General features: G+C 42.8%; 1 protein-coding gene across 3 annotated transcripts in view; it reads left to right on the forward strand.

The window, feature by feature from the left end:
- The window catches only part of SYCP1 (synaptonemal complex protein 1), a 66600-nt gene that overhangs the window by 21296 nt on the left and 20783 nt on the right, over nucleotides 1–24521 (forward strand). For 2 of the 3 annotated variants that reach the window (XM_039535802.1, XM_039535800.1), the window contains exons 12-20: nucleotides 641–825; nucleotides 1789–1856; nucleotides 3057–3118; nucleotides 5687–5803; nucleotides 7544–7648; nucleotides 18141–18244; nucleotides 20993–21110; nucleotides 21389–21459; nucleotides 23379–23460. In XM_039535802.1, coding sequence (XP_039391736.1) covers nucleotides 641–825; nucleotides 1789–1856; nucleotides 3057–3118; nucleotides 5687–5803; nucleotides 7544–7648; nucleotides 18141–18244; nucleotides 20993–21110; nucleotides 21389–21459; nucleotides 23379–23460 — 912 coding nt within the window. The remainder of the gene's footprint in view (nucleotides 1–640; nucleotides 826–1788; nucleotides 1857–3056; nucleotides 3119–5686; nucleotides 5804–7543; nucleotides 7649–18140; nucleotides 18245–20992; nucleotides 21111–21388; nucleotides 21460–23378; nucleotides 23461–24521) is intronic. The other variant, XM_039535801.1, reaches the window with a different exon arrangement.

A 24521-nucleotide genomic window follows, 5' to 3' on the forward strand; every position in this document is an offset into this window, starting at 1 on the left:
AAATTAGCAAATTCTCACCCTGAGTGATAAACAGGCTGGCAGATTCTTAAGGTACAAGTTGCCTTGGCTTTCCCAGGTTTTCTTACACAGGCTAAAAATCCTTCCAACCTGGGACCAGCTCTTCCCACAGTTCAGTCTTTGTTCCTCGGGTGTTTTCAGGTGTGGTGTTGTAGGGAGAGTGAGGCTACTCATGTTGTCATTGTCCCTCTTTTATATCATTCCCCCCACTTGCTGGAAAGCTTTTTTGCTATGACCTGGGTCAAACAGTTTCCATTGTGTAGAGCTATCTCTGAGAGGTTTCTATTGCACACAGTTCCTGGGGTAATCCTTATGCCTGTGTGCATTGTCTTCAATAAGCCACTAACATTATTTGGCCTCATCCAACGGAGCACATTTGAAATACAGAGACATTTTGTATTCCCAGCTTCAGATACAAAAACGATACATTCATACAAATTGGATAAACACATTCAGTAAATCATAACCTTCCCAATGAGACCTTACATGAGCCATCTTGTATAAAGTACATTTCAGATATGTCATACCCATATCATAACCATATTTCCATTAAGAATATGGGGGGTTAAGTCTTACACGTATTTACAGCAAATTTTATTTTTTTATACTTCTTTCCATTTAGACTGCTCAGAAGAGTTTAGAAACCGAATTACGGACTGCAATGAAAACCTTAATTGAAGTCACTGTAGAAAAAGAAGCACAAATGGAAGAACTTAAAGAAACTAGGGCTTTGCATGCCTCAGTGGTTGAAGAATTTGAAATTGCTGTTTCTAATTTGAAAGAGTTGCTGAAAAGAGAACAAAATAGGTTAAAAAGGTTTTTACATTTAGAGTGAAAGCATGATCTTGCGATTTAAGGCACTAAACAGTGTTCAGTTCCCAGCTCTTCTGTATAGAACTTTCTGTGTAGCCTTGAGTAAACTACCTAATCTCTGTGCCTCAGTTTTCTACCTGTAAAGTATCATCCTTAATTTCTCATATCCTTTGTTGTTTTTTTCCCCTGAATAGTTAGCTTTTTAGGACCGGTTCTTTCTCTTACTGTGTGTATGTTGTGTTTAGCACAATGTGGCCCTAATCTCAGTTGGGACATGTAGGCAGTATTCAATAATAATAAATGTAGTGATATGGACATTCAGTGGGTATATAATAGTATTACTATTTAGTGCTACTTAATGTTCTTTCATTTAATTTGTCATTAAAATGTTTGGGGTTTTTTGTAAGAAGTAATTGATGGTAATCAAAATTAATCTCAGCAAACCTAGAATTTGATCTATAAAGTGGGTATTTTATTCAATTCTTGTAATGGAGTTTTTCAGGAGATTGACTGCATTGCGCTATAATGTCATATCACTAGTAGAAACTAGCTTTTACATAAATTGGTGTAAATCTGGAGTAACTGCACTGACTCTTCTATGGTTACTCCAGATTCATAGTGGTCTAATTAAGGGTAAAATCTGGACATGATTTTTTTTGAAAAAATGTAACATTTACTTTAAAAAAATCTTAATTTTGGGAATGTATCTTTTTATCAATTTATTTTTAACTAATTTTTTTAACTAATTTTATTATGCCTGCTATTCAAGCAACATGTTGAAAGAATGTTTGTTACTTAAATTTCTCACAGCTTACTTGCTTATATGCATAGTATATTTACCTATCTGTTTGTTAGCAGGCAGAAAGACGCATTGTATTTCCAATAGAAATATGACTTACTTTTCTAGTTTAAAACCTACATGGAAAAATACTGTTTTTTAATTATGCTTTTAAATAGATCGAAGCAACTTGAAGAAGAGTCAGAAATACTTGCCTCGGAGCTCCAAAATAAATCTGTTGAACTGGGTAAGATTTGCCGAAAAAGGAATAAGTTGTTTTGCAAGAGCTGGTTACAGGTAAAAATATCAGTATTAGTTCTCTGAGAAGGTTGGTGTTATCTGTATAATACCCACTCCAGTGTCTTGTATTTTGATTCATGATGTAGTATGTATATGATCAGTGTAGGGGAGATCCTCTGGTAGCATAATGTTGATGAGTGCCTGTCTTTTTTAGACTGTTCTAAATTATACTGAGGATCAGTTCCAAGATTGAGAAAGTAGAAAGATGACAACATAAACTACCTTTTCTCCCTTTTCCCAGATCCCTTGTAAAGCAGAATTTCAATTGATCCAGAATGCTGGCCCTAAGATTTTCATTACTTTCATATTCTTATAAATAAATAAAATAAATGTTATATATATATATATTCATAATTGCCTTATGCAAAAATATTTCTGCCAAAAGGTGTTTTTTTTAACTGTTTGTCTTGAATATTAGCAATCATTATTTGTGGTGTGTGATTGGTGTCTAAAAAACAGTACTGCGGAATTTACTTCCTGATTGAATAGCTGCAACTTTTATTAAACAGGAGGAGGAAAATCAGTGAGATTCAGGATAGCCATGTGAGCACTGGTGGTCCAAATCTTTGTGCAAGCAGACATTTGCATAAGTATTCTAAAACTAGCTTTCTCTGTACATTCTTGCAAACAATAATTCACTTATTGATGTGTATGTGGAAAACATAAGTAGGGTTGTTAATACCACTGAAGTGAATGATTTAATTTTTATTGAAATGTATGTTCACTAATACTTTTTTGAAGTATTTGTCCAGCTCAGCTTTCAGTTAAGTCATGTTACCAAGATATAATTTAGAGCAGAATATAGCCTTGAGTCAAGATTTCTGGATTTGGGCCAATGTCTTTTTTAACTCCATAGAAAAATATATTCAGTGGTAAAATATAAATAAATTTTCATACATGACTTGAAACTAAAAATAAAAAGGCAATATGTTTGGCCCTGATTCAGCAAGATACTTCAGTACATTTTGGAATTTTGAGCACATGCAGTGCCAATGAAGTCAGTAAAGCTACTCATTTGTACAAAATTAAGTACTTTACTGAATTGGTGCCTAAAAAGCTTTAGAGGGGGAAAAACAATATTGATAATATATTAATATATAAAATTGTATCCATTTTGTATTCAATCTTCACGTTGTATTTGCTGTAGAAGAGATGGCCAAACTAAAAAGTGACAAAGAAACACAACTTGAAGATCTGACAGAAGCTTTGGTAAATATAAATTGTCCTACATGTTAATAGTCTAAAGCAGTGGTTCTTAACCTTTACGGCAGCCTGCACCCCTTTGGTTCTCAAAAATATGTTCTCGCACCCTTTATCAAAAATTGTTGAAGTAGGTCAGTTCTTTAAACCTAGATATATCATAACTATAGAATGAAAGAGAGAGAATTATATATTTATTTTAATTTCGCAGTTAAAATTTAACGCAGCAGTCATTAAAAATGCACGATGTTAAAAGATTTGATGAACACATAGGTTTGATGAAACAAAGTAGTTATACTTACATGCCTATGCTTAATGCGTGTTTTCGATGATTTACCTTCTAAAAAAATCTGGCATGTCTCACTCCCAGAAAGGGCATCTCATACCCCCAGGGGGTAAAAACCACTGGTCTAAAGACATTTATTTTTCGTTTGGGTCCAGCGTCCCTTCTAGAGGCTTCCTAGAGACCCATATCAACCATCCTCAATCTATTCAAAAGCTGCCACTAAACTTAACTTTCTAACTGATCATTTAGACTATTTCACTCATCTCTTTTGAAGTCCCTGAATACTACTTCTGGTTCCCCTTTGCCTGGGCCTTCCACAACTCCGCCACAGCCTATGTCTTGGACTTCATCTCTTATGTTTGCTTCCTGTGTATGGCTATGAAATGAGCCTTGATGCCCTATTCATTTTCTTCTTCACTTCCATCCTTTCGCATGCCATCTCCTATGGATGGGATGACCTAGTCTTGGTATGCCAAGCATTCACCCTGTCTTCATTCAGATGCCTTTCTAAATACTCATTTCTTCCATGATGTGTGCAAACTCCTACCCCTGTTGAACTCCTCTGACATGAAGTGTGACATGAATTCCAATAATAATTAAAAAAAAAATTATTTAATGCCACCTTCTCGAATCCCCACTGTGGTCTGTTTTTCTGTAACTTTTAGTTTGTAAAACTAGAATGTAAGCTCTTTTAGAGTGACTGTCCAAATAAATTATGCCCAAATAAATTTGTTAGCCTCTAAGGTGCCACAAGGACGACTCGGTTTTTTTGCTGATACAGACTAACACGGCTACCACTGAAACCTGTCTATTTTGGTGTTCAGTATGGATTGTTAAACTTCTAACTTCACACAAAAAGTGCTATAGAATTTTGAGAATATTATGTTTAACAAAGAACATGTCTACACTTTGAGCTGGAAGGTATAAATTTCAGCACAAGACATACTTGTGGTTTTCTGATGAAGCTAATGTGCTACAAATAGAGTGTAGCTGCAGTGGCATGAGCAGTAGGTGGGGCTAGCCACTCCAACTACTTACCTGTCCAAGAGGCCAGGTATATATTCGAGGCAACTAGCTGCTTGCATTGCCACGGCTACCCTCTTATTTTTGGCATGCGAGCGTGATCAAAGCTAACGTGTGTGTGTCTCCTCAAGCTGGAATTTATACCTCCCAGCTTGAAGCATAGACAGTCTTTCATCAAAGTACTCACACTAGGGTATCCTATATACTTTTCACGTTTTTACAGACATGGTATGGGGTTGCAGGAAGTGTGTGAGCTTTTTGTGGGTACTTACAGACACTTTTGAATTTCCCATTGGAAATACTTCAATTGAATTACATTTTCTCCCTACGAGGCACTATTTTTTTCCTGTATGTCAGGCATAACAAGGAATTGCAGTTCTACCAACCTTTTCCCCAGTGAATCATTATGGAAGGGAATGACACATACTAGAAATTTGCCTTTAGGGAAGTACCTTCAGGAACTGGTGCTTACCCTCTAACAGAGTGTGCCTGCTCTGCAGCACCCCTTGCCTACCTGGGGTAGCTCTGTAGTACTCTGCCTCTGTTTCCTTCTTCTTCAGAGCCTCTTTAATAAAGTTCACATACACAAGTTGGTGCTGGAGATGTGGCTTGGCCTTCTGGTCAAGTCACAAACAACACCTTCTGGGGTAGCAAAAGTCCTATTAAAAAGTCCATACAAACGAAATGTTTTTTTCTGCCCTTTGTGGGCTTCTCTTCAGCTTATTTTCTGAACCCTCTTTTCTGCTGCTTTCTGGGCTACTTTTGAGTCTCTCTGGTACATAACACTGTCCCCAAGGCTGGTTCCCCTGGAGTACCTGGCCTCCTGCCTTGCCTGCCAGCCCTCGGCTCTTTTGCAAGGCCCGTGTGTCAGGCTGGGAAGGAGCTAATTAATTAGGGCATTGGTGGAGCTGGCCAGTCACCTGTGACACTGCCAGTATGAATTCCTTAAATCCAGTAGAGTCTTTTACTAGTGCCTATCACTGTATTATCTGAGTACTCTTCATTTTTATTAGATTCACATAGTATGGTTCATAGTGGATGTCTTGGTCCTCTTTCCGTTCCATCATCTGTGGGGTTTACCCAGGCATGGGCTGGGAGGCACTTCCAGCATTGACATTGAGTGGTGGTGGGATGGGGGAGATGGAGTAGTATGTATTCTTTGTTGTGTAAAAATATGACTGAAAATAACCCATATACTTAATAAATTTTCCTAGCTTACTGGTACATTTTAAAAGATGCATTTTAAAACATTTTCCTTTACTATTTAGGAGAGGTCAGTAAAACTTCAAAAAGATTTGGAGCAGCAGCTAGTGTGTGAACAATCAGAAAAAATGATATTAATAAAAGAGAGAGAAATGAGGGACTCTGACCACTCAGAGTTTAAGGTTAGACCATGTGGATTTTCTTGTTAATTGTACTTAAAATTTCATTTTATTTGTTATCTCTTGAATTAGCTATTTCAAAAGTTTTATAGCTAATTTTTGTAGATTTTTTCTCCCCAAGGGAAGACGCTTTTCTTTGAGAATCGCCTGTACATAAGATTCTCATTTATAGTGATGTGCATGCCCAGCTCACAGAGGGTGGCAGATGGTAGATAACAGTGCCTGTTGGGGCAGTACAAGTGCCCCTTTATAGACAAAATCTTCAGCGGTCTGAAGCTATAAAAAGGATTCAGGGCCCCAGTTGCCACAATTCCTTCGTTGGAATTGTATCCCACATCATTCAATCAGGTGGGGAGGGTTCTTCCCATTAGAACAGACTGAGGGGCCAACTAGGGTGACCAGACTTCCCAATATTATTGGGACCGTCCTGATATTAGGGGTTTTGTCTTATATATGCTGTTATACACACAGCCCCAAGCCCTCGCAAAGTGTCCTGATTTTTCACACTTGCTATCTGGTCACCCTAGGGCCAGCTACAGGCCCCGTGAATCCTAGATTCCGCCAGCACTGACTCCTTGTTACAGATCTGGTTAAGCTCCCCCTGCTAGGCACTCAACAGATTGCAGTGAGGGGATGCAAATACTGAATCCCACATGCCCTTAGCTTGCTGGGGCTGGGTGGTGGTTAGCATTGTCCCTGGCTTTGGGCATTTAGGCATATACTCCAAGTGCGGATTTTGTGTCTGACAACTCTTGGCAGTGGGGATGCTATGGTCCAAATGTATATCTCCTGAAACTAATGCCATCTCCTGCAAGCCTCCCCAGCAGCTCTTGCTTGTTCCCTAGAATCCTATTGAATGTGTTAGCCTTCTGTGTTTAACCCTTCAGGGGCATGTGATAGTGAAAGCCATCAGACAGATTTTGCACAGGATTCTAAAACACTTACTCTTTACTTAATGGCATGAGAGAGAGAGAGGCAGATTTAGACAAAATAATAAACACTCGTATTTGCATTTTCCTTGCCTCCATTTTGTTACCACTTTGAAGAGTTTTTTTGGGCATGGGCAGAGTCCTCTGCAGTGTCTGGGATCCTTCTGTCACTACACAGCCTTTCTAGGTCAGCTAACTTTCTTTGATCTTGGCTGGTCCCACAGTTAAACTGGACCCTCCCAGCTCCTCCTCCCACTCCCTCCCCAGTGAAGGCATGTCCATTTCTTCCTCACGGCTGTCAAGGTTTCCTGTTTGTCTCAGTGAGCCTGTCACTCATGTTATATGGCCAACCAATAATACCTGGTTCCTTTGCTACTGGGGATTTTCCATTCCCCCTCTCTGGAGTGGAGATGGAGGGACTAGCTTCTCCCAACCTATTGGCTCAAGGTGTTTCCACCTTAATAGGCAATGATTAAGGTTTAATGATTGACTGTTGCTCCTGGTCTGGCAGAAAATGGTGGATTCCACATCCACATTCCATGATCCAACAGTTTGATAAGAACAACTTTATAATATCAACTAGAATTAATAAATTGTACATAGATTCCTCAAATCATTAATGTAGTCTAACTTGGTTGCAATGTATATGTATTTATTACACAATGTTACTTATGGTCCTACATTTGATTGTTTAATTAGAAATTATATTAAAAATATGCTCACATATACTCGGGTTGAATTTAGCCACTTAAGCTTATTCTTTATATGTCCAAGCCCTAATTTTGTAAATTTTGAGCTCAGTGTTCTTAAACAGGAACAAGTTCAAGGACTTTTATCTGAAAAGAAACATCTTGAGATCACTATTGAGAAATTACAAAACAGAGAAAAAGAGATGAAGGATATTCTTCAAATCAGAGAGGTCTGTAGAAAGGGTGACTTTTTTCTCAGAAATATCTTATTGATATAATGCGCTTGAATATCCTGATTAGTGACTTACAGAAATTATTGTGCATGCAATGAAATTAATAGACAGCAGGTTTAAAATAAATATAAGGACATACTTCTTCACATAATGCACAGTCAACCTGTGGAACTCGTTGCTAGGGGATTTTGTGAAGGTTAAAAGTATAATCAGGTTAAAAAAAGAATTAGATAAGTTCATGGAGGATAGGCCCATCAATGGCTATCAGCCAAGATGGTCAGAGATGCAGTGCCATGTTCCAGCTGTTGCTAAACCTCTCTCTGACTGCTAGAAGCTGGGACTGGATGACAGGGAATGGATTACTCCATAATTATCCTGCTTTGTTAATTCATTCTGAAAGCATCTGGCACTGGCCAGTGTCAGAACACAGGATACTGGGCTAGATAGACCATTGGTCTGACCCAGTATCACCAATTTAATGTTCTTATGAGTTTTTACATTACATATATTACATTTAAAAATCCAAGAGAAGAAATGTCCTGTCAGGAACCAAAGAGGCTTTCCTCTGCAATTACCCTGGCAATCCGGCACACTTCTGATTCCAGCAAGGAAAAGAGTTGGAAGAAAGTTGACACTGGCATCAGGAGCCCTGGCACTGATGGGTACTCCAGTACTGCAAAAGAACGGTTACTCACGTTCTCGTAACTGTTGTTCTTCAAGATGTGTTGTTCGTGTCCAGGGTCTTAATTAGCGGTAAGATGATATGGGAATGGCCCAGAGGGGGCAGGATGTCTACCATAGAGTCTGCATCATCTGTAACGTCTTCTGCCTTAATGCTCAGACCCTGTGTAACCCGGCGGAGCAACTGCTGCAACATCCTGGAGTCTTCCAGGGCTGAGGCAATGGTAGAGCCCACAAGTGCCCATCTGGGGAAGATGAGGAGGCGGCCACTAAGGGAGGTGGCTGTTCCCTTCCATCCCTGCCGGAGGAATCACGTGAGCCAGTGGGGACAGTGATGGGCTGGTCCAGTCTTCGTGTCGAGAAGCACACCGGCGTTGACATCTCCCCCCAGGTCGGTGCTGGAGGCACAATTAGGTAGTGTGTTTGCGCCATGGTGGTCATCAACATTGGTGCAGGCAGTGTTGTTGGCAGTGTCGGTGCCTTAGCAGGGGCCGGTGCCACAGTCAGTGCCGAGGGTGCTGTTGGCGTCGTGACCTGAGCCCCTGGAGCTGAGCGCACTGCCGAAGGGGCCACTGCTGTTGGTGCTGACGTTGGCAATGTTGACTCAGATGCCAGCATCGACACCGGAAGTAGCTGCTCAACCGTGGTGGGACAAAGGTAGCAGACACGACTGAAGTGGCACCCAAGCGAGAGCCTTGACTCCAACCTGGGCTTGGTGGAAAGCCCATGGAGTCCAGAAGGGCAACTGAGCTGGGTTCTGCCATTAAGGGGCCCACTTCCTTGGTCGGGACCTCCTATGGTGGTGCCTGGAGGGATGACCTTCTGCTTCCACTATAGTCGGAGTGGTACGAGTTCGACCTGGAAGCCTCGGAATATGAGGACCAAGGTGGCGCTGCACCTCTTGATGTAGAGCGTCAGGAGTCCGGGAACTTTGCTCCCTGGATGGAGGCACTGGCATCTGTGATTGACAATGGGGAACAGCATGTTATAGCCAGCGTTTCCTTAGACTGCACAGGATGGGATGGAGCCTGTGATGCCAACGTCTTCTGTGTGAGCGGTGAGAACAGTGCAGTGAGTCTGAGCAGGTCCTGCACTGCCCCAAACACTTCAGGACTGGACGGAAGTGGCAGGCTCTCCAAGGGGTTTGGCAAACTTGATTGGCCTGGACTCGACTGCCTTGCCTCAGCAGGAGTTGACATGGCCACCTCTTACGTCTCAAAGCTGGGGCCCGATTGTGGTGCCACTGATGGCTGGTCACTGGGTCTAGGTATTGGGGATCGACCCCTTTCAACCCTCTCCTTTTTCTGCGCTGGTGACTGGTACCCGTGCCTAAGGGTGGAGTGTCCTCAAGACACTCCATGACAGGGCCGAGGCTCCTTGGGCACGTCTTTCTTTGGTGCCTGGTCCCTTGAAGAGGGCGCCAGTGCGCTCTGCACTGAAGACAATGTGCTGGTGGTAGGGTCCCCAGGAGTGGGGTCCGACTATGGTTGAAGAGCTGCCTCCATGGGGAGGATTTTAAACTGCTACTCGCTCTCAGGGTTCTTGGTTGGAATTCCTGACAGATTTTACAGCAGTCTTTTTGGTGACCTTCACCCAGACATCATAGACAAGATGTGTGGGGGTCACTCTTTGGCATGCATTTCTCTCAGTCCTTGCAGATCTTGAAACCCAGGGATCGCAGCATGCCCCAGGTGGCAAGGAAAGTGGAAAGCAGGAGGAGAAAACCCCTGTAATGGAACTTATGACTAATTAACTAGGTAACAAACTAAACTAACTGATCTAAACAAGAATAATACAACGAGAGTGGAGCTACTAAGCCACTTGCTGGAGCAAGAGCCAGGGAAGTTCCAGCTACCGTCACTGGCAGTGAGAAGGAACTAAGGGAATGGCGGGTTGGCGGAGCTCTACATTGGGTGCCATGAAGACGCAACTCCAGGGGGCGCCCAGGCTGACCCTACAGCAGCTGCTAAGGGAAAAATCTTCTGGCTACAGTGCATTTGTGCGCGCACACCTGGTTGGAATCGACATAAACAAGCTCTCAAATAGGAGAACATCAGTGCTGACCTCCTCGGCACTGACACTGGAAGAGAGAAGCCCAGAACACTTTGAATCCAGCACAGTTATTGAAGCTGCATTTGCAGCAGTGAAAATCATGGGTTCCCTGGAAGGAGGACTCTAAGTCCAAAGACCTATTACTGAGGCATTCCAGTTCCAGAGACAGTGACAGGGCACCAATATCAAAGAAAGCCATAGAGACTTTGGCCCCATATCAGCTTTGGCACTGAGATACCTTTAAGCCCTGACCATGATACTGACTAAGAAATCACTTCAGGCACCAAGGTTTGATGGTTTCACTTTCACTGTGTTTCCCACATTGACTCAAGCACCAATATTGGTACTAGTACTGACCCTGATACTTATACCAGCACCATCCTTGCTGGACCTGCACCTAATGGCACCACCATTCCTGAAGAAGATTTTCTCCTTTTTCTCTCCTGGCTGCAACAGCAAGTCTTCCTCAGAGAAACTGGAATGATACTGATTGTCCTTTGGGTATCTCCTAGGGTACCTGGCCCTCTGCAAGATGGTAGTGAATGGATCACCCACAACCTAGACCAGAGGTCGGCAACCTATGGCACGCGTGCCAAAGACGGCACGCGAGCCAATTTTTAATGGCACACTGGAGCCTGTCCGGACTCCAGCATGCCATTAAAAATCCTGCCCAGCCTCGCCCGCTCTCCTCTGCCCTCTGCTCCCTCCGCGGGAGCAGGGAGCAGAAGCATAGCCGTGCGCCCGGGGTGGGCAAATGGCTTCACTCTCCTGGCACGGCAAGCCGCGGGGTCCGCGCTCCGGGGCTGGAGTGCCGGCTGAGCACAGCAAACTGCCAGCCCCTCCCCTGGAGCCCTGCCGCCGCATGCAGCGCTCTGGGGGGTCGGGGCTGCGCGCTCCCACGGGGCAGCGTTTGGCTCCGCGGGGAGGCAGACACGCTCCCTGCTCAACTGGAGCTCTGCTGCCGCCGCCACGCACAGCACTCTGAGGTCCGGGGCTGTGCTCTCCGGCGGGGCAGCGTGTCTGGCTCTTCATGGAGCCTCAAGGTAAAGGGCCCAGGGCTGGGGGGGGTTGGATACGGGGTGGGGGCAGTCAAGGGACAGGGAGCAGGGGTTGGATGGGGCATGGGAGTCCTGGGGTTTGTGAGGGGCAGGGGTGGATAGGGGTCAGGGCAGTCAGGGGACCAGGAGCAAGGAGGTTCCTGGGGGCAGTTAGGGTGGGGTCTCTGGAGGGGTGGTCAGGGGACAAGGAGCTGGGGGAGTTGTATGAGTTGGGAGTTCTGGGGGTCCTGTCAGGAGGCAGGAGTGTGGAGAGGGGTTGGCGCAGGCAGGGAGTCCGGGGGGTTGGATGGGTCGGGAGTTCTGGGGGTCCTGTCAGGGGCGGGGAGTGGTTGGATAGGCATGGGAGTGCCGGGGGTCTGGCTGGGGACTGGGGTGTGGATAAGAGTCGGGGCAGTCAGGGGACAGGTAGGGGATAGGGTCCAGTCCGAGGACAAGGAACAGGGAGGCTTAGATAGGGGGTGCAATCCTGGGGGGCCGTTGGGGGCAGGGGTCCCAGGACGGGGTAGTCAGGGGACAAGGAGCAGCGGAGTTGGGAGTTCTTAGGGGGGCAGTCACCCAGCCCTCTCCCCTGACCCCCACACATACACCATGCCCTCTGCCCTGAGCCCTGCACACCCCTCAGGCCTCTGCCCTGAGCCCTGTACCTCCCTCATACACACCCAGCCCTCTGCTTGACTCCTTCATCCCTCCCCCCAACCCTAGCCCTGACACTGGCACCCCCACCCATACCGAGGCCCACCTCTGCCCTGACACCTACACTCCCCCACATACCCAGCCCTCTGCCCCCAGCCCTCTGGGTCCCGGCCCCGCACAGCCTGCTGCTGGTCTTGGGTTCTGGCTGATGGACCCTTGCCAGCCGGGGTCCCGGCCACAGGCCTCGCTCAGCCCACTGCCGGCCTAGGTGAACAGAACCCCAGACCAGCAGTGGGCTGAGCGGGCCGGCAGCGTAAGATCAACATTTTAATTTCATTTTAAATGAAGCTTCTTAAACATTTTGAAAACCTTGTTTATTTTACAATACAACACTAGTTTAGTTATATAATGTATAGACTTATAGAGAGAGACCTTCTAAAAACATTAAAATGTATTACCGGCACTCGAAACCATAAATTAGAGTGAATAAATGAAGACTCGGCACACCGCTTCTGAAAGGTTGCCGACCCCTGACCTAGACAGTATCAATATGAGATGCCACCATGGCTGTATTGCCCAGGGGGCCTGCCGTCCCATCAGCCCTGGAGTTACTCTCTGTGGTAAAAGCCTCTACGAGGGGGAGAAGGAGATCTTGGTATCTGTTGTCACTTCCTCACTGGAATTGGAAGAGCAGGAGGGAGAGCCAACAGGGAGATGCTCCAGTTTCCCTCAATGCCCAGGGAATTCTCTTCCTCACCTGTTGAGGCTACTGATCTGGCCCTGGTGCCAACAGCGGATGACTTTTGGGTATTCCAGGAACTCTTGTCTGAAGTTGCAGATACCTGGGCTGTCAAAACAGACATAATCCAAAAGAATATCCATAAACTATTTGACGTTTGTTACATACTGTCCACAATAATTGCCTTACCTATTAATGACAGTTTGTACTCTGCAAGCGCCTTGGAATACCTGAGCCTCACTCCCTCTGACTTCATAGTAGGTTGAAAAATGGTATTAAGTACCACTGAAGGGGCTCGATCAGTTCTGTGCACACACGATCCCAAGGTCACTCTTATTGGTGTTTACAAGAGAAAATAAGGCCTGCCAAAGGGCAGGAATCCAAAGAAACTTTTCAGTTGAAAGGCATACTTTTTGGTCTTCTTGCAGTTCCTCAATGGCAAATTAACAGGTGTTATTCATGAAATACAGCTTCTTGGTGTGGGAAAGTGTGACCCCCCCCCCATTCCTTCCCAAGTTACTGCAGGACTACAGTGTTGAACTGAAGGATGAAGTGAGAGAAGGGCAGATGATAGGCAAAGTGGCATTACAAGCAACCATGCGTGAGTTGGAAATGGCCACCCAGTCCACAGCCATGGCTATCACAATGCTGAGAGTATGGGTGCAGGCATTGGGCATCCCCAAAGAGGTCCAAGCAACCATTGAAGATCTGCAATTTGAGGGGATGGTCCTATTCAGTTCCAGGACAGATTACATAGACTATGATTGCTAGACATCAGGCCCCTGGACTGGAACCTGGAGTAGTGGGCTGACCCATGTTCCCCTACCAGCTACTGGGGAGGTAGCCCACTGCCCAGAATGTGCTGAAGACTGATTCAGACAGTTAGTCCAGAGGGACTTTGATACCCTGAAAGAGGAAAACTATAACTAGAGGGCCAAGTCATGAAGAAGGAGCAACTGAGCCCAGAGAGAAAGAGAGAGAGGAGAGACACCATGGGGCAAGCAATTGAAGGAGGTGGTGTCAGACTGGTTGAGAGCTAATCCCCAGATAAGCCACAAGGAGGTGCCCAGCAGTGAGTAGCAGACTCCATGACAGGACTTCAATATATTATTAATCGGGTTGAGGGGGGCCTCCCCTTCTTCCCTTTGTAACCTATTCCCTATACCATGTATCAGTGAATATTGCCTTTTTAGTAGCCATTACATCACATCAAAAGGTAGGGGAGACTCAGGCCCTCGGCACATCCCCTTCTACAGTATTTCATAAGGACATGGGTACTCTCAGGTCTTGTCCCAAGGTCCTGCCTAGAGTTGATTCAGAATTCCAAGGAACCAATTTATCTGACTTTCATTTTTCTTGCACAAGTCTCACTCAACACAGATGAAGTTAAACTTTGCACACTTGATACAGTAATAGCACTGTCTTTTTACAGAATTGTTCAGAGAAACATAGATTATTTGTGGCCTTTGCTGATAGGGTAAAGGGGCAACTTCTATTCTCTCAGATTGTCTAACATGGGTCTTTAGCTGTATAGGGATATGTTATGATTCAACCAGGTTAAATGCACCTAGTCTCATTAGAACTCACTCCACTACAGCTCAGACAGCCTCTGTTGTCCCATTCAGGCGGCCTAGTACAGGCCAGCTGTGCTTGTTAGGTTGACCAAAGACTGGCTCTGCTGCAGACCCTGATTCCTGACAGTGCCCCTGCCTCAAGGGCACCTACTTGGGGCATGTTTTTTTTCTGGGTACTTTCAATGAAACTCTCATAATAAGTCTGGGGTTTGGATGTTCTCTGCCAGTTACCAAGACTGCTTGTCCAGCCTGTAGCCCTTCCAGTCCACCAGGTACTGGAGCCTTTCCCTAACTTGCTGAGAGTTGAGGATTCGATGGACAAAATACTCCTCTTGTCTGCACACTATTATGGATGGCAGATTAGAGCGGTTTGAGTATGGGTTCCTGATGTAAGGCTCTAAAAGTGAAATGTCAAGGATGAGTGGATCTTCAAGGACTTGGGCAGCTGTAACCTGAAGGTCACTGGGTTCATCTGTTCTATAATCTTGAAAGACTCAGATATTAGTAGTCAAGTTTGGTAGATCAGCTCAATTTAAGGTTCTGGGCAGAGAGCCCATTCTTCTCCCCCCTACATCCAGATTAGCAGCAGCTTGATCATCTTGATCTGGGTTTTTTTAGGGGACTGCAGATGTTCTTTGAGCTGCAAGTTAGGTGGGAGGCCGAATCTGCAGCAGCTGCCATACTGGGAAACTCACAAGTAAGTGTGGATGGAAGCAGGGGTGAAAGCCCTAATTTGCAAAGTATGGACTATTTTGCGTAGCACAGCAGGGGAAGCCAGTAGCATTGGTGGTAACTCAGGAAGCAGTGAAGATGCTGCTCCAAGATTTGATTGACCCTTTTCATTTGCCCATTAGTCTGGGTGATATGTAGACAAGGTGAGAAACTTGATGCCAAGGAGTCTGAGAAATTCCTGACAAAATCAGGAGCTGAACTGGGGACTCTGGTCTGATATAATGCCCATTGGTAACCTGTGGTAGCAGAAGATGTTTTCCATGAAGAGCCAAGACATCTCCCATGCAGTAGGAACAGTATCGAATGGGTTGAGGAGCTCTCTTCTTATTAGGAGGTCAGTGACAACCGGGATTATTGGGTGTCCCTTGGGAGTGTGGCAGTTTACAGTGTGGTCCATTGATATAATAGACCAAGCCTGCAGAGGTGTGGGCAAAGGCGGGAGGAGACCTAAGGGTCTTGATCATGGGGTTTTGGTATGGGTACAGAGGTTGCAGGACCTTATATAATTCTTGATGAAAGCTTGTCTTGGCTAGCAGAAGCTCCTTGAAACTGGATCCCTGGTCTTGAATTGGCTAAAATGCCCTGCAGGCAGCAAATTGTGGCATAGTTTCAATACCTGAAGCCTAACTTATCCCTCCAGAACAGAAATACAACTCTTGTGGTAGAGGAGGCAATTTTGTAGTCAGAACTCTGACTCAGGTTGGGTACCCACATTGTTCAGGGTGTTGGAGAAAAACAGAGTTCTCACTCTTTTGGTTTGGTGCAGCAAGTCAGATACTTTATTATCTCTAGCAATTGCGTGGAGGAAGAGAGAGAAACAGGTCTCTCTCAGACAAACCATTACAGCAAGCATTTATACCCTTTGTTACAAACAATAATGTGCAACAGCTGCATTTTGTTTATACATAGGTCATCCTGATATCTTATTTTTCTCACCAATTTAAACTATAGTCTACATTCCATACTTATCTAACTCAAGGTTGCAACAACTTCTCACACAGTTCTTTCCCACTCGCCTTACACAATCCTTGCTTCTACAAATCTCGCGTTATTAGGGTTACAGCTTAGCCTGACAATTGCTCACAGAGGGGACTGTTTGCATTGAAATCCCCTTCAAATCCCTGTCAGTTCTTTCTCTACTTCCACAAGGGTCTGTCGGATCTTGGTTGTGAATGTGTCTTTGGAGGGCAGGGACTGATGGAGAAAGTCAGACTGCTGTCAGTCATCTTGTTGACAAAGCTGGACACCTTGAGCATGGTGGCAGAGAACTCATTGCCTGCTTCGAGATATTGTCTTCGTGGGAGAGGGCATCTATCTTCCCTTTTTTTGTCACCAAGTGATAACTTACAACAGAGGCAAAGTGAGAAAAGAAGAGAGACCAGTGGATCTGGCAATGGTTAAAATGTCTAGCAATCCATAGGTATTCCAAGTTCTGGTGGTCTGTCAGGACTTTGAGCAGGAACTGGGCTGCTTCTAGAGGTGTCATCATTCTTTGAAAGCTGCCTTAATAACCAATAGCCCCTTATCCTAAATATCATAATTTTTTCCCCACCAGGATTAGCTTCTGAGAATAAAAAGTACAGGGGTTGAGTTGGTTGCAGGTGCCCATGTATTGAGATAGTATTGCACCTGTGGCAAAATTTGAGGCATCCGCCTCAATCGTAAATAGTTTAGTAGGATCTGCATGAATTGGTGCTGAGGTGAATGCCGATTTTAGTTGATCAAAAGCCAACTGAGCTTCTGTGGATGAGGTAAACCAAGCCACTGTTTGTGGGATCACCATTATAGGTGCAACCAGTGTTAGAAAATCCTTTAATAAATTGCCTGAAGAGATTGGCGAACCCCAGGAATCATTGCATACATCGTTGGGTATGGCCCAGTTGGATATTGCTGCCACTGTACGGGGGTCCAGGGTGACTCCCTCGGATGAGACAATCCCAAGAATTCCATTATATCCTTATCAAATTCACATTGCTCTTGATTTGCGTAGAGGTCTGGCAGAGTCTCTCCAAGACAATGCATATGTGATGATCGTGGAGATCCTGACTTTCGGAGAAAATGAGGATGTCATCCACAGAAATGACAACAAATTGGTCCAGCATGTCCCTGAAGATGTCATTAAAGAAATGCTGGAAGGTTGCTGGGAATGTTGCACAATGCCAAACAGCATGATCAAACACTTGAAATGGCCAGCCCTGGTATGGAATGTAGTCTCCTGCCCAGATCCTTACCAGGTTGTAAGCTCTGCAGAGGTCCAACTTTGGAAAAACCTTGGCAGAGCAGTCTTTCAAACAGCTCATTTATGAAAGGGGTACCAGTTTTCAGAGTGTGATCTTGTTCAGAGCATGTTAGTCCACACAGTTGGAAGATTCCTGACATTATCTAAGTAGGACTCCCAGTAGCCTCAACCAAGCAAATGTTCGAGTCACCAAGAGTAGAATCCATGTGGCCAGTCTCTTAGAGAAGAAAGAATGGTAACTTACCTTACAGTAACTGCGTTTCTTTGACATGTATTGTCCACATGGATTCTATGACCTGCCCTTCTTTCCCACTATTATGGAGTTCTGTTTCTCTGAGATTCTGTATTGGTGATGGAATTGAGGGATGGGTGGGCATGCTCTGCCCTCCTCTTTGTAGCACATCCCTTGCATATACATCTTAATAACATATTATGTATTCCTCACTGAAGGCGCTATCCTGAATTCCTTGTACTCCCAAACTTCCATTGGATTTGTGAGGAGTGCATGTGCCCACCCATGCACCCAAACAAAACACTTACAGCCTGGTTACTCAGGCTATGTGCTAGGGAGAGGATTGACCTAGTGTGTATCTATGAAATGTTTTAATACAAACATTTAATATCTCATAGTAGTCTATATAATGCTATGTAACTATAATCTGGATAACAGATATCCATAGGTTGGTTTATTATGAAGTTTTGGGTTGTCTGTTTCTTTGCAGCAGTGTTCAGAAGCTATATATTATAAATGCATAAGCACTTGTGACATTTTTTTCTGCAGAAAGAAGTACATGATTTGGAAGTACAGTTAACTGGTGCAGTTGAAAATGAGCAAAATTGTTTAAAACAGATTACAGCACTGAATGCAGAGCTTGAAAAAGAGATGTATGACTTTATTTTTAATTACATTACCTTTAAAGTTGTTGCTCCTTTTAATGTATATTTAAAATTCGTGATTTGTTTTCTAATGAAAAATTTAACATTTTGTTACACAGTAATTGCAAAAGGGTACAATGTATCTCTCACTTCACACTTGTCTCTGCTGTCTCTCCCTCTTATTGGTACCAGAGCACAAAAGGGGGGGGAAGCGTTATGTATGGAAAGGGGTTGTCTTCAGGAAGAACCATAGAAAACGGCTTAAACTGTAACACATGTCAATTTTGAAGTTTGTAAAAGAGAAATCAAGGTGCAACTGTTGCTGATACCTCAATTTTCCCCCTCCCCTTTCTGCTCCTCAGAGTATTTTTCAGTAATGTAAAAGCTGAATGGACTGCCACCCTCTTCTTCCCCCCGCCAACAGTGTTACTATATTTATCTGTGCATTTTAAAATTAGATTAATACTAGTATTAGTATTTACAGCTGGAGACCCACTTTAGACAATCTGAGAGATTATTAGTATTTATATTATGGCTGAGGCTGCAGTCAGGATCAGGGCTCCACAAGCTGTGCACTGTAGAAACATCTAGAAGAATCTGTTGCCTGTCACTATGATTTTATAGTCTTATTTCGAATCATAGAAATGGAGGACAGGAAGGGACCTGGATAGGTCATCTAGTCCAGTCCACTGCACTGAGGCAGGACTAAGTATTTTCTAGACCATCCGTGACAGGTGTTTGTCTAACCTGTTCTTAAAACCCCCCCACCAGTGACTGAGATTCCAGAACATCCCTACATAATTTGTTCCAATGCTTAACTACCCTTACAATTAGGAAATTTTTCCTAATGTCTAACCTATCAAGCAACCATTTTTAAAATATATTTTTTGATGTTTTCTACATTTTCAAATATATTGATTTCACTTACAACACGGAATACCAAGTGTACAGTGCTCACTTAATATTTTTTGTTACAAATATATTTCAATTCACCTCATACAAGCACTGTACTCTTTATTATGAAAGTGCAACTAACAAATGTAAATTTTTTTGTTGCAAAACTGCACTCAAAAACAAAACAATGTTAAAACTTTAGAGCCTACAAGTCCACTCAGTCCTACTTCTTGTTCAGCCAATCACTAAGACAAACAAGCTTGTTTACATTTACAGGAGATAATGCTGCCCACTTCTTATTTACAATGTCACCAGAAAGTGAGAATGGGATTTCGCATAGCACGTTTGTAGCTGGCATTGCAAGGTATTTATGCGCCAGATATGCTAAGCATTTATGTACCCCTTCATGCTTTGGCCACCATTCCAGAGGACATGCTTCCATGCTGATGACGCTTGTTAAAAAATAATGCGTTAATTAAATTTGTGACAACTTGGGGGAGTATTGTATGTCTCCTACTCTGTTTAACCTGCATTCTGCCATATATTTCATGTTATAACAGTCTGGGATGATGACTCAGCACATGTTCGTTTTAAGAAAACTTTCACAGCAGATTTGACAAAATGCAAAGGAGGTTCCAATGTGGAATTTCTAAAGATAGCTACAGAACTTGACCCAAGGTTTATGAATCTGAAGTACCTCCCAAAATGAGAGGGACGAGGTGTGGAGCATGCTTTCAGAAGTCTTAGAAGAGCAGTGCTCCAATGCGGAAACTACAGAACCCGAACCACTAAAAAAGAAAATCAACCTTCTGCTGATGGCATCTGACTCAGATTATGAAAAAGAACATGCATCAGTCTGCACTGCTTTGGATCATTATCGAGCAGAACCTATTATCAGCATGGATGCATGCTCTGTGGAATGGTGGTTGAAGCGTGATGGGACATATGAATCTTTAGCATCTCTAGCACGTAATATCTTGCAGTGCTGGCTACAACAGTGCCATGCAACCATCTGTTCTCACTTTCAGGTGATATTTTAAAGAAGAATCAGGCAGCATCATCTGCAAATGTAAACAAACGTTTGTCTGAGCAATTAGCTGAACAAGAAGTTGGGCTGAGTGGACGTGTGGGCTCTAAAGTTTTACATTGTTTTATTTTTGAATGCAGTTTTTTTGTACATAATTCTGCATTTGTAAGTTCAACTTTCATGATAAAAAGATTGCACTACAGTACTTGTATTAGGTGAATTGAAAAATACTATTTTGTTTTTTACAGTGCAAATACTTGTAATCAAAAATAAATGTAAAGTGAGTAATGTACACTCTGTATTCTGTTGTAATTGAAATCAGCATATTTGAAAATGTAGAAAACATCCAAAATATTTAAATAAATGATTGCTTGATAGCCCTATTGCAAATACATCTCAGAATGATGTTCGCTTTTTAAGACAAGATGTATTAAGTGTATGTAACAAATGGTGGGAGGAGGACAAAGATAACAGCAATAAAAATATATGGTTACAGAGTCTAGCTGTGTACATAAGTTGGTAGTTCAAAGTCATTTTAAATGTATAGATTAGGTAGATATATCAGCATGCTAAGCGGTTAGAAGAATCAGGGCCTGAGCACACAGAGATTTGCATTCTGTACAGTCACTGAAAAATAATTGTACTCTAAGGCAAATCTGCCACCTGTTAATCCAGTCCGCGTGCAGGGATTTACATAACCAAAAACTAACTCTACAGTGGTGAGTCAACAATTTTTCAGTTAGCCTGTGTTCAAGGAGCTTTGTCATGGTCTGATTTGAAAGGGAATTTGAGAATACAAATAAATTATTCCTCTTGTCTCCCAATTATTTTAATAGGCTGCAGAATAAGGAACTAAATATAAATTGCAATAAGCTTTTATTAGAAAAAGAACAAATAGCACAAAAGAAAAGTGATACCGTCACAGAGCTCAAGAAACTACAAGAAGTTCATAAGGCAAGTTGAGAAATAAACTTACCTTCTTTTGGAAGACACTTCTTACTTAAAATAAAATGTGATAAAACATATGGTATATCGAAATATGACACATGACCATTTTCATGATATTAATTAATTTTGAAACAACACAATTTTTGCATTTTAAAATACAAACGGTGAAATTCACCCTATGCAGAGGACCAAATGAAAGCATATGCACTTCTTTGTGCTGTCTGTCACTGCAAGGATTGAATTTCACTCCAAATAAATAATTGATTGCATGCATCTTTGTTTAGGATAACAGAAAGAAAGAAGAAAAGACTAAGAAGCTAATAGAAAACCTTGAAGAAACAAATGGACAGCTAAGGGAAGAAAAAAAATATATAAGTAGCATATTCTCAGAAAAAGTCTTGATTCCTTTACTATTAGATTTTGGTGTTATCCTTTTTTATGTATAAATGTGTTTAGGCATTGGCTTCTATGACTTCAGATTAATATATTTGTTTTTGAGCTGTATGCTAATGAAATAGGTCTTACTCTCTCTGTGGTGATTTTTGGGGCACCCAGGACTGAGAGTCACCTTGTTACTTTCCTTCCTGAAGAGGAGGAGGTAACAAAGGAGACTCTTGCCTGTGATGTTTGGGTGGCCAGTCAGCCATACAAACACCCTCCTGCAGGCTCTGCCAGGCCCTTTCAGGTGTGCATGAATTCCTCTGGAGCATTTCCCTGTGATATCCAGTCCCTGACTCTGGTTACTCACAGAAATTCCAGATCCTCTGCCCCCAAAGGAGCAGCATACCCCAGTTTACCAGTTTTACCTTAAACCCTCCTCCTGTATAAGATACAGCATTGTAATAAAACTAAATAAGGTCTAGTTAAGAAAGGATAGCGATTCTACTAGAAATAAGAGTATCGGAAACAGATGGTTACAACTAAATAATAAAACACTAACGTAGGTCTACACTTGTTAATATTTACTTTTCCTATCTAATAAAGTAGATAATCGCCCCTCCCCCCCCAAAGTTCCGTGTGTTGCAGAGCTGACTGACTACAAAGGAACATGGCTCCAATTTTTCGTGAGATCAAGCACCATCTTTAAGATGTCTCCTCAGTGAAAGAATACCAAGTGCCTTTCCCCTTCTGTGTTATACTGAAACAGTCTTTTGTCTTCATTCATAGACAGGGTGATTCTCTGTCTGTTGTAACGCTCCTTTTTTACCTCCAAGTGGTTTTGATTGTTTGTAATTGTGTCTGATGGTTTTCCATTGAAAGTCTTGGGAGGAAGCAAGGCTAAATTATTGAGCCCTGCATTACATCACTGGCTAACCAGGACAGAATGACAACTCCAAACTCCTCAAATGAGCCATTGTGGAGACACATTATCCTCTGGTGATGAACTTCTGCTTCAAGTCCATAAAGCATACTTTCCATATAGTTCCTTAAATATTACCCACACATTCATCTTGTAATTCTCATGAGTCTTGATAAGTCATGAGCTTTCTATAGGTACCTTATGTGTTACTTTTGGGTAAATATCCTGCAAGATGTGTGGTGTAGTGAGCTTGTCAGGTTTGAGGTGAGACTTGTTTGCAAAGAACAGGGGACTGTTTGTTTGTGTCACATTCTCATTTACATTAAGACTACTCTGGCAGTGTACAGAGCCATGAAACTGCTATGACAATAATTTACACCCACTTTGTATTTGTTAGTTATGTTCTTTTTGTAATTGCTGCACAGTTTATACCAAGAACTATACTGTATCATTCATTTTCATCTAAGACAGAAGTTTGGGTTTTCAGTTTTCTGAGAAAAACCCTTTAATTGTAGAGGAAATTTAAAGAAAATAGCATATACAAAGTTATTAGTTAAATGTGGAAAAAATGAGACATAACTATTATGGAGACGAGGATTCCTATTAAATTTTACCATCTGAAATGTTGTATATTTTGACAAGTCTCATTGTTAATCTGCCTTCCATAATATGGATTTAGATATTATGGAGATAGATGCATTAAAATAATGTAGATAGAAAGATAAACTTATTGCATGCACAGGACTTTCTAGGTCTGTGAAAAATAAGTACAGCTCAGAAGTGAAAGTCTGGGCCACTGCCCTGTACCTTTTAGGGACATTTTCAAAGACTGGCATAAAGCACCCTTAATATTAGCTATAAAGAAAGCTGCCTTTCTCACCTTGAGCTAAGCTGTGATATTTTTTTTTAGCAGCTGTGAAAAAAAATCAGTTTTAAATTAATTATTTACTAATACTTATTAATTTGGCATTTAGAAATGACTTGGAGTCTCTGAAGGAGAAGATGAAAAAGAAAGATGAAGAGGCTAAAACTAAACTGGATGAAAGTGAAGAAAACGTATGGGATATATACAATGCTACATCTTATTATGAAAAGCCATAGCAGTAAATTCTGAGCCAAAAAAAGTATCCTTAGGAAGCAGATGTAGGAGAGTAGGAAATAATTGCTGTGTAGGAAGGGGCTGGCTGTGATGCTTTCCACAAGTACCCAGGGTTGTGAGGCTTCTATCCACCCCTTAGAATGAGGAAGTCTTGTCTGTGCCTGCTAGGGATCAGCTCCCTGACTGCACTGGCCTCTGACAATGCAAACACTACCTTCCAGGCCTCCTCAGGCCTTGCACTCCCTGTGCAGATTAGTGATAGGAACACACCAACCCCCAAGTCCTCCAACTGTCCCTCAGGACTGCCCAGCTCCTGTTCCACATTCACAGAACTCAGCTGTGCTACTCAAAAAGGAATAATACACACCAACTTATAGTTTTAATTCAGGATCACCAGGCCACTTAATATACAGCACTTAGATATATTTATAGTGAAAACAAGAATAAGTTTATTATCAAACAACAGAGATTTAAATTATACAAAATCAGAATATTGGAAACAAATGGTTGCAGAGAAAACCAAATCATGACATGCATTCTAGAGCTTACGCTTTGTTGTCAGATGTTTGGCTGCATGCATGTGTTCATTCTGTATGCTGGACTGGCTTTGGCCAGATAGCCAATACAGTAGGCTCTAATCGAACTGACCAATAAACACAAGACTTGATTTAGTAGTGAAGGCACGTGGCCAGGTTTATGGCCAACAAACACGGTGCTAATGACCTGGCTCAATGGTTACAGGTACACTAACACATGTATGCCTGTGACAATGGACCAGCTCAGTCAATGGCGGGACTTTCCACTGCCCCCTAGGCCAGACAAAGGATTAAAGTGAAGTCTCCCAACATTTATAGACTGAGACAAACAACCTAGGGTAAACAACTTATCCATTACCTTTCATGTTCCATGACATCTTTATTATCTCCCCTTGTACTTTTTCCTGATGTTTCAGACAAAATATCACTATTCATTACTTTTGTCAAACTATTTTATCATGTGCTGGGTTGGGGTGTTCTTG

This window comes from Mauremys reevesii, linkage group 4 (genome assembly GCF_016161935.1).
Source record: "Mauremys reevesii isolate NIE-2019 linkage group 4, ASM1616193v1, whole genome shotgun sequence".
NCBI lineage: Eukaryota > Metazoa > Chordata > Testudines > Geoemydidae > Mauremys > Mauremys reevesii.